Source organism: Cannabis sativa, chromosome X (genome assembly GCF_029168945.1).
Source record: "Cannabis sativa cultivar Pink pepper isolate KNU-18-1 chromosome X, ASM2916894v1, whole genome shotgun sequence".
NCBI classification, from domain to species: domain Eukaryota; kingdom Viridiplantae; phylum Streptophyta; class Magnoliopsida; order Rosales; family Cannabaceae; genus Cannabis; species Cannabis sativa.
The window spans coordinates 80,347,609-80,357,916 of NC_083610.1; the positions used below are offsets into that span (position 1 = coordinate 80,347,609).

Genomic DNA, 10,308 nt, shown 5'->3' on the forward strand with positions numbered 1-10,308 from the left:
AAAAAACTAACAACTTTAACATACCAACTTGTTTGTACATAAGAATAATAAGAAAAAACATACAAAAATAAAAGATTACATATTGTCCACACAAAACGTAAGGAAACATAACAGAACACCAATGTTTGTTTACGAAAAACAACATAAAAAACATAAAAACAACATTAAAAAACTATAAGAACAATGACAGTCTGATTGAAAAAATAAATCACTTCTTGGGAAGGCTGGGAGGGGCCTCAGATTCACTTTCAATGTTCTCAGTTTGCTTCTTCATGCCATATTGATAAAATAACACAGCCAAACGATCGCGGTGAATTTCCACATCAAAATCAGAGGATGGGATGGGTTTGCCATCAATGAAATACTCAGCAAATGATGCTACAAAAACACCACAATCACTGGAAAAAAAACAACAAGAAAACACAAAAATAGACACTATGAGAACACTGATAAAAAACAAAGTCACATAACAAAAAAAATAAAAATACAAACAACCAGTGAAAAACATTGAACACTAAACATAAAACTTACGCTGTGACCTGCTCGGGTAAACCATCAACAGCAACAATAGGGAACTGTTCCATAGTGCTAAACTTAGCTTCGTTGCGAAGGCCTTTGAAGTCTAACATAGAGAAGTAATATGGTAAAATAACAGAGAAAGGCTTGCAAGCCTCTTTGGCAGCTGTCATATACCTCCCAGAACGCAATGAATTGTACAGATATATCCGCCGCTCAGCTATGTTAAGACGACCACAAATCTAATGATCCTGTAATTTTACATTGATAGGCATAACAACATGATCAACCAAATGCCAAGGAGTGGCACATAATATCTTACCACCTTGAATGTACTGGGCCACATTGTGAGAAAGAGACAACACCGATATATCGTTGTTTTTCTCAACAAACTTCTCATACAAAGTTGTTATGCTAGAACAAAAGAGGCAATCAGTTGTGGTGACTTTGATTTTCATTTTACCGAGTACATTATTTTCTTACGAAGATAATAGAAAATGATGTCAATGTGCTGAACAAAAAAAAAATAAGTAAAAAAACATTCAAACTTATAAAAAACTAACAGAACAACACTTAAAAACATTAAAAAATAAATAAAAAAAAAACAATATGTAAAATAATAATAATAATAAATAAAAAAAAACTTACAGAATTGGTAAGGAAACAATTAGGGTAGGCAAGGTTGTGAAACCACATCTTGTTGCTGATGTCCTCAACACCAAAACGAAATGGCGGAAATATTGTGTCCTTACCCTTACAATACACATTAGTTGTTGTGCTAAAAAAAACAAATAAAAAAATATCAAAACACAAATAAAAAAATAAAAAATAAATGGAAAACGATAAGAGATATATAACTGTGAACACCTACAAAAATACTTACTTAGATTTATGCTTTCTAAGACCTGTATCAACCCACTTGACAAACTCAGCTTCCAATTGCGGATCGACAGGTTCACCAATCTTGTTGTCCAACGGGCACAAACCACGCACATATTTAACAACCTTATACACAGAATCATCAGGAGAAACTGAGGATGAACCTGATTTAGATGCACCAGAAGCAAGCTCAATGAATGGGGATTTCAAAACAGCTCCTTTCTTCCGATCCCTCTTTTGAGGACGTAAAATAGGAGTCTCTTGAAAAACAACCATTTCAAGATCAGTCTTCTCATAAGTCTCAACAGAAGCAGGGGCATGAGTTGAGGAACCAATCTAAAAAAGAAAAAGGAAAAAAAAAAGAGTTTTTTTAAATTTCAAATAGTACAATCAAAACACCATAAAAACAACAATAGAATACCATATAAATACAAATTACAAAGGAACAAAAACAAAAACACAAACCAAATTCTCCACAGCTTTAACAGCAGATGCAATTGTTGCATCAACATCAATGTTCTCCTCCCCACCTTGAGACTGTTCAGGCTGACAACAAAAAAAAACAGTAAAAAACTATTAAAACAAACACAAAACACAGAAATCCACACAAAAAAGCACAAAAAAAATGATGTCCAAACAAGAAATACACCTGTTTGATCTCTGCAAGAGGTTCCACAGGGTCAGAATTCTTGGCATCATCCACCTTGCCGGTATCATCATCCCTTGAAACAACCTCGGGGACAACAACACCCTCATCGTTACGAACATCGCACGTGTGAGCCTCATCCTGACCAGCACCAACACCATCTCCACCCAGATCATCATCATCATCATCAGTTTCATCGTCATGATGATCATCTCCTTTGTCATCGTCGAATTTATCATCCTCGTCTTCCTCCGAAGTGGAATCTTCATCATCCTCATTTTCTGAAGTACGAAGAGCATCTTCAGACTGAGATCCATTGTGAGTAAGACCACCTTGGGATGACTGAGAACAAAAAAAAATTAAAAAAATTAATTTACTTTATAAAAAAACATAAAAACACTACTAAAAAAATAACAGAAAAAGTAATGACAATAAAAAAAACACCTCAATAAGAATGTCCAGCTTCTTGTTCATCTCAACAACAGATTTCATAAGTATCCCTTGCTGGCTGACAACAACAGATAAACACTTTTTAAATTCCTCAAACTCAACTCGGGAGACATTCTCATGAGCAGATGATGAAGAAGCACCCATGAAGCCAGGTTGACCTGCAGGCTTGGAACCACCTTTAATTTTGAATTTTACAGCCTCGGGAGTAGTCTCACCAGAGAAAAAATCAGTGAGGCTCAAACTCAATCTCTCAACGGAAGTTGGAGTGATGTTTCTTAATTTTAACTGAAACAACAACAATCAAAACATAAAGTATAAATAATGTACACAAAAACAACATTAAAACAACAGTGGAAATAGTGTAAAAAACAACAGGATTACCTCTTTCAAAGACCGATCGAAAATGAGGGTGTTCATGACATCCATTTTCACCATACCCTCCTTGTCCTTGGGTAATTTAGGCCAATTCAAAATCCTTGGAATGCCAACATTTGAGTACAACGACAGTTTCCCAATAACATACGGGCAACACTCGAAAAACCAGAATTGAATAGCCAAAGGAAAACCCAATAACCTGTAATACCCACCATCCTCGTCACTACGAACTACCCTCTTATAACCAGAATCTATCTTACCCTTCAAAGAATGCATAGTGATATCAAAACAATGCTTGCCCCAACCAAATTCATTATATCGACCACTATCGACAACATCTATTTCCTCAGACGAAACAACTTTACCCGGGGGACCACCTAACAAATAACACTGCACAAAATACAATACAGCCAACTTGACTGCAAGATCGTCGTTATCCTTAAGATTGTCAGCAATAAAAGCAGTCTGAATAGCACCCTTGGTAATTTTTTTGTACCCCTTAAAACAATGTTTGACCAATTCATTATCATCTTGCTTAAACTGATAAAAATCAGAATCAACATGACAATCTAACCCTGTGACCAACGCAAACTCTTCGATACTAAACCTAAGGTATTTCCCTTGGACACAAACCCAAAACTCCAACCCATTAGGCTGCTGAACCTCCCTCAACAGCAAACAATGAAGCAATTGGTAATGAATTATGTACTCCGGAATTCGAAGAAAATAACCAAACACAGATTTTGAAAAAATTTCCAATTGGCTTTCAGTTAGAATTCTCTTAATGTCACCAAGTACAGAGTAATACCCAGATGTTACTACTCTAGAATGATAGAATTGAGATCGGGTGTACTTGCATTCCCAATCCTAAAAAACAGAACAATAAAAACACTGATAAAATACCATAAAACACTACGAAAATAACAACAACAAAAACACAATAAAAAAACATAGAACAGAATGCATAACATGACAAACCTCAACAATCCTATTAACAAGAATTTCTTCAGAAACACCTGATGATGACAACACCTTTACAGGGGATTTACCCTTGCCCTAAAATAAAACAAAACAACACCAACAAAACAACAAATAAAAAATTAACAAAAACACATAAATAAATCAAACAAGATATATAAAACAATTACAAATACAGAGACAAAAACAAACAAATACCCAGATATATGAACTTCAAAAATCGAATTTAACAAAAAAAACAAAAAACCTCAAAAACAACAACAGATAAATAGTAAAATACCTTAACAGAAACAGGCGACTTAAGAAATTCAGAATCCAACTCAAAATCTGAGTCTGAATTTTCAACAACAGTTCGAGGTCTTTTTCCTCGAGTGTTCTTCGAAGGTCCAAAGAATGGTTTTTCTTTTAACAGAAGGGGAAGTGGGGCTAGGAGGGTTCTCTTTCAGATTTTTTTTACCCATTTTTGATTTGGGTCTGGTTTTCTGCGATTGTTTTGTGGGTTTTGTAACTTTAGCCGGAGATGGTGATGAACGAGTAACGGCCATTATCAAGAACTATGAAGGTATTTATAGACAAAAATAATAAAAATGGGAGGGAAAATGAGAGGGAAGTTTAAGAAAGTGGGATGGGATTTGAAATTTTTTAAAATAAAAAAACCACCCACTACTACAACCGTATAAGAAAACTGAAAATGGGGAAGAAGATGAACAGTTGAGGGGAGAGAGATTTACAATTACAAATTTTATATTCGAAAATAATAAAAAAAAATAAAAGAAAAATACAAAAATACAATACCTTTTTGATCAGAACACATAACCGTCAAATCAAACAATTAAAAATAATTTTTTTAAAAAAAAAATAAACGTGGCAAAACCCTATCGTGACAAGTGGCAATGACCAGCCCCTTACACGGCTAAAGTTTCAAGGCAGTAAACTGCCAAAAAAAAAAAAACAGTATAAATGTTGTTTCCAGCGTGGCACAGTATAAATGAAATAAAATGGAAAAAATCAGTAGTGGGTGTAAATTTCCCATTAATTTATACATAATTAACTCTGTATTATGATCACTTATCTTTTAATTAGTAGCCATTTCAATTCTCTTTTGCATTTATGTTATTAATTATCAAAAAAGGAGAGGAGAGAGGGCTTAGTGTTGAAAGTTTTGATTTTTAAATATAAGAATATTTGCAATATATATATTTTATATTTTTTTTATTTCATACAATTATATATATTTTTTATAGATTAAATACTTTAAATAATATTTTCGTTACTTCTATCACTAAATACCTAATATATAACCGAGGGTATTTGCATATAAATAATTAATATTTTAGATTGCATATACTTGTATAACATATATTTTTTTCTAGCAGATTAAATATTTAATATTACATTTATTATTTCATCATTACCAGTTCGTTAAATCCTATTAAAACAGAATAAGTTAACACGTGTCAATATATATATTAAACGCCCACTCATATTTTCAATAAAAACAGACATTAAATAATGTTAAAATTTGTAATATGTAGACAACTCACAATAAATATAACTGTATTGTTTTAAAATATGAAATTTGTTCTTCTATTACACACAAAAATAAATACAATTTACTACTTAATACTTATTCATACAAAGCCAACAATAGCTAAGCTGCTAAAGCAAACCAAAAAAAAAAAAAAAAAGCAAAGAAAGCGCAGAAGAAGCTCTGCATGAAACTGTGTTATTTCTTGAAATAGATAAAGTGGAGGTGTGGTCTGCATGAGGGTGTTTGTGGGCTAAGTTTGGCAACTACAGCTGCATCCTTTTGTTTTATATACTTAATTGTCTCTCTATTAAGTAATTGGTTTTCTTGGAGAGAGGACTGCTAGTGTAGTGTGTAGTGTCTGAAAGTTTTGATTTTTAAGGTACAAAGAATAAGTCTCTGTCATACCAAATAAAAGAACCCAATTAGAAGATACACATCATAATCACATGCATTTTGCTCTACTTTTTTTTCTTTCATAACAAACCCATTTATTTATTCTTTACTACTACTCTATACCCTCTCTTCTCCTTCATTTCCCTAGTATACAAAAACCCACATTTCTCTCATCTTCTTCACACACCTGAAGAAAAAATATCAAAGGAGAAAACATCTCCAACCCTCCAATCCAAGTTTAGTTTATAGTGTGCTTTGAAAGGTAATGTTTTAATTCTTTTAAAGTTTAAACCTTTTTTTTCCCTTCTCTCTCTCTCTCTCTCTCTCTCTCTCTCTCTCTCTCTCTCTCTCTCTCTCTCTCTCTCTCTCTCTCTCTCTCTCTCTCTATATATATATATATATATATCTCTCTGATTTGATATACTTGGAATGTTAGGTGCTTTGGTGATCATAATTTCTAGCCTGAAGTAAAAGAGATCAAAGAGATAAATAGTACTACAAGGTATGTATGATCATCTTCCTTTTGCTTGTGTAATCATTATGATTTTGTCTAATATGTCTCAATTTAGAGTGCCTTTAAAGTTTAAACCTTTTTCTTTTCCTTTTTCTTGCATTGATTTAGAAAGGTTTAGGGAAAGAACCCATAACTACTCCTCTCCTTGTTTGATTAGCTCAGTCTTCTTGTCTTATACTCTGAGAACCCAGAAGAAGAAGAAGAAGAAGAAGAAGAAGAAAGAAGTATGTGTTTAGTGATTGTAGACTTGTAGTAGTATTATTTGGAAGGTTTAGTTCTGTTTACTTTTTTGGTTGCTTTAGTTCTTAGATACTTGAGGGTGACTTACTTGCATTGTTTCATGGTAAATACTTTGAATAAGTTGTCCTTTTTCTTTCACCATGAAACAATATCTTGATGCAAATATACTCACTTATGTGAGGAATTATAATACCTGAATGGACCATGTGGAGGCAGTGAGAACATTTTTTAGTTCATTGTTTTTCTTGTGGATGTGGGTTTATTTCATGCGTCTCTGTTTTAAATTGGGCAGAAAGAGGGGAAAGGTTGCTATCTTCAAGCTGCTTCTTGTTGTGTGCACTAATAAGTTTGTAAGATTCATCACATTTAGTTTAAAGTATGCTGCTTTATTCTTCATAATTTTGTCATGATTCCTATATGTATACACACATTGGCATATGGTTTGAGTTTAGTCTTCTTATCTTCTATAACTGAACTATTCATATCATCAATCCATCTTCTTTCTTAAGCTATACATGTTTACAGCTGGTATTGATATGTCTTCTCCTTGTAGAACTCAAAATAAGTTGCATAAATAATGAAAAACCAAATTTCACCATGTAACAATATCTACATGCAAAAATCTCACTTATGTGAGGAATTATAGTAGAATGGAGGTTGTGAGACAGTGAGTGTTAGATCCCTATCTCTCTTTCACTACAACTTAATTCTTGCTGTTCTACTGTATTTCTGCTACTGTTCTTGTAACTGGGTTTCATATCAGAATCTGGTTCTTATCAGTGACAACTTGTTTTAGTTCATTTTTGTTTGTCATGAATGATCACCTTCCTTTGCTTGTGTTGTGTATGCATGATTTGATGCTTTTTTGTAAGTTTAGAGACTTCAATATCCATTTTAGACTGTATTGAAATGGCACAACAAGAGTTGTTCAAGCTAAGCTATATCTATCTATCGAGATTTCTCTTTCTTTATTTTGTGTGCTATTGTAGTTGTAGGAATATTTTCTCAGCCTCTTGGTCTTGCAAATGGAGAAGTTAACACAATCTTTGAGATCCTTTGAGCAGCAACGGGGTGATATAGGAAAGACACTTGAGGACCTACAATCCATCTTTAACGAGCTTGTAGAGCGTGAGAAAGAAATCCTCACTGAGGAAAAGCGTATGAAAGATCAAGAACTGAAGTTTAAGATAGAGTATGGAAGAATTTCTGAGCTGAAAGAAAGCCAATTGAAAAAGGTGGAAGCATCTATTCATAATTGCTTGAAGGAACTTAGTTTAAAAGAAGAGGAGTTCAATGTTGTTGCTAGTAAAACAAAACTAGAGGAGCAAAGACTCGAGGCGATTCAGAATTCTGTGAAGGAATGCTCTTGTCAATTGGAATCGGAAAAGAAGGAACTTGAGTATGTTAAAGCATTCAAAGAGAACAATCTTGCCTCACTCAAGAAAACAATGGTTGCTTTGGAGAAGAAAAAGGTGGAATTGGAAAGCATTATACAATTGCAGGAAGAAGAAATGGAGTCCAGATTGAAGGAGCTTGAACTGATGGAGAAACATGTCCAAGATATCCTTAAAGAGGCACAGTTGAAAGAAAAGAGTGCTTCTTCTGCTAGAAAGTTTGTTGCTGAAGCCCAAAAAAATATAGATCAACACCAACAAAAAGAGTTGGAGTTTGAGATAAAAGTTGATGAATTTCAACGAAGGCTGCAACAGTTTGAGCTTGAAAAATCAGCATGGTTGGCTGAAAAAAACAAAATGGTTGGTGTTGTTGTAAAGATTGAACAACAACAAGAAACAAGGAGTAAAGGACCACTACCAGGTAATAAATTTCTCTAGTTTGTACTAGTTTTTGAGTATTTGCCAAACTTAACAAATAATCTAATTGTCATTGTTTGTTGGTCTCTTCAGATGTTGAAGTAAGTATTCAAAACCTCATCGAAATAGAGGAAGTTATTCATGCTGTTAAGCTCATTTGTCAGCTGAAACTAACTAACAAGTTTTCACCTGTGTCACTACTGCTTGATTACATCAAGAATTCTGAGAATCAAACCTCCATTGTTTGTAGAGGAAAGAGATCAAATAAAGACAAGGTAATGTTATAGTAAACCAAACCTCTCAAACACTGCAACTTAATCATAGTTTCTCATTCTCTTATCTCTGTTCTTTTTCTTTGTATGTATGCAGATTAAAGCTGCTAACAAAGAGATAGCTATATTGAAAGCAGTGAAGAATTGCATTCAAGATTGCAATCTCGAATCTGTGTTCCCAAAAGTCAAATTCTACCAACTGGGTCAGCGCTGTATTGAATTAGAACAGAAGCTTGAACTCTACAGCCTACAAGAACAATCGGGAAAAAGAAAAAAAGACGATTCAATTGTTGGCCAAAGGATTAAAATCAAGTATTAATAGAAATATTGATACAGTTGGTGCTTCATCAAACCACTCTTAATTTACAGTGTTAATACTGCTACTGCCAAGGCAACAGACATTGCTTGTATATAGTTTAGCCTATAATCTATTAAAGTTATGACTTTTAATGTTTAGATTTGTTAACTAACTAACTGTTTTGACAGTTGGTTAGTTACAGTTCTGTTATTTTCCTTTGCTTTGTTTGTTATTATTCTGTTGTATTTGTTTTGGTTCTGTTGTAATGCTTGGTGTATATAAACACCTTTAGTTCATTAATAAAATTTGAGCTTCTTTTCATTTTCTCTCTGCAAGAACAAACTCTGTTCTTCTCTTTTCTTCCTCTGCTTAAATCTTTCATGGTATCAGAGCCCTTGACTTGCGTCAATGGCTTCCCCCGATGACAACTCGTCTCAGGCGGTAGGCTCCGATCCTGGTGTGGTGCCAGCTCAGAACTCCTCGACGGCATCACCATGGAATCCATTTTCGAATTCTTTAACAGCTTCTCTTACTTTGAAACTAGATCGCACAAACTTTCTCTCCTGGAAATCCCAGGTGGTTCCTACAGTGATTGGTCATGATCTTGATCAATTACTTTTCAGCAATGAAGCTCCTCCGGAAAAACTCATCAATGGTCGTGAGAATCCTCTGTATGTGCAATGGAGGCGTAAAGATCAATTACTGCTGTCCTGGCTTAGATCGTCGATGACAGAAGGGATCTTGGCTACTGTGGCTTCTTACACTACTTCGAATTCAGTCTGGAAAGCTTTGGAACAAAAATTTGCCAGTCAATCTAAGGCAAGGCTTCTTCAACTCAAGAGTCAATTAACCAATTTACAGAAAGGTAATATGTCCATTTCAGATTATGTAGATAAGATCAAAGCTATATGTGATTCTTTGGCTATTGCTGGTTATCCCGTTTATGACTTTGATCTTGTGTTACATCTTCTCAATGGACTTGGTCCCGAGTATGACTCCGTTGTATCCAGCATCACCTCTCGAAGTGATACTCTCTCCCTCGAAGAAGTGCAAGCTCTCTTGATGTCACATGAGTCTCGACTTGAAAGGCATTCTTCTGCACTGGATCTTTCTGCAAAAATGGCAGCCAATCTCACAGTGGGTTCAAGAAATGGTTCATACAGGCCCTTTAATGGTTCATCAAGAGATGGTTCTGTGCGGGGTCAAATGTCTGAAAATCCTTCAAGATTCTTCAATCGGGCTAATGGAAACAGACCTGTCCATAATAACAGACCCTTGTGCCAAGTCTGTATGAAATTTGGGCATACTGCTGTTACATGCCACTATCGTTTTGATCGCAATTGGGTTACACCTAAGGCCTCTGCTGCTCAGCCACAGGTCAATCTCACTGAACAAAGCTTCGAAT

General features: G+C 34.5%; 2 protein-coding genes across 7 annotated transcripts; one reads left to right on the forward strand and one right to left on the reverse strand.

The window, feature by feature from the left end:
* Positions 1–990: 990 nt before the first annotated feature.
* LOC115696337 (uncharacterized) lies at positions 991–4,227 on the reverse strand. 6 transcript variants are annotated; one of them, XR_009685303.1, is made up of 4 exons: positions 2,873–4,227; positions 2,707–2,776; positions 1,861–1,941; positions 991–1,731 (listed from the first exon to the last, which is right to left on the reverse strand). XR_009685303.1 is itself a non-coding variant. In XM_061106963.1 (3 exons), exons 1-3 carry the CDS (start codon positions 3,140–3,142, stop codon positions 1,937–1,939), a joined length of 345 nt encoding a protein of 114 aa, XP_060962946.1. In that variant the 5' UTR covers positions 3,143–4,227; the 3' UTR covers positions 991–1,936. The 6 variants fall into 6 exon arrangements, 3 of the variants coding, with proteins under 3 accessions (XP_060962946.1, XP_060962945.1, XP_060962944.1); XR_009685301.1 differs by having other exon boundaries at positions 1,861–2,776; XR_009685302.1 differs by having other exon boundaries at positions 991–1,294; positions 1,400–2,776.
* A 1,308-nt stretch (positions 4,228–5,535) lies between these two features.
* LOC115703109 (uncharacterized) lies at positions 5,536–9,224 on the forward strand. Its single transcript, XM_030630607.2, has 5 exons — positions 5,536–6,030; positions 6,205–6,270; positions 7,512–8,337; positions 8,427–8,608; positions 8,703–9,224. The coding sequence occupies exons 3-5, from the start codon at positions 7,548–7,550 to the stop codon at positions 8,922–8,924; spliced, it is 1,194 nt and encodes a 397-aa protein (XP_030486467.1). The 5' UTR covers positions 5,536–6,030; positions 6,205–6,270; positions 7,512–7,547; the 3' UTR covers positions 8,925–9,224.
* The last annotated feature ends 1,084 nt before the right edge of the window (positions 9,225–10,308 follow it).

What these genes read in the sequence shown, in the direction of transcription:
- LOC115696337 (XM_061106961.1), bottom strand. Translation starts at nt 3,142, where the DNA reads ATGCATTCTTTGAAGGGTAAGATAGATTCTGGTTATAAGAGGGTAGTT. An exon ending in TCGATCGGTCTTTGAAAGAG is followed by an intron (nt 2,777 to 2,872) that starts GTAATCCTGTTG and finishes TTGTTGTTTCAG; the next exon opens with TTAAAATTAAGAAACATCAC.
- LOC115703109 (XM_030630607.2), top strand. Translation starts at nt 7,548, where the DNA reads ATGGAGAAGTTAACACAATCTTTGAGATCCTTTGAGCAGCAACGGGGT. An exon ending in GAGTAAAGGACCACTACCAG is followed by an intron (nt 8,338 to 8,426) that starts GTAATAAATTTC and finishes TGGTCTCTTCAG; the next exon opens with ATGTTGAAGTAAGTATTCAA. An exon ending in AGAGATCAAATAAAGACAAG is followed by an intron (nt 8,609 to 8,702) that starts GTAATGTTATAG and finishes GTATGTATGCAG; the next exon opens with ATTAAAGCTGCTAACAAAGA.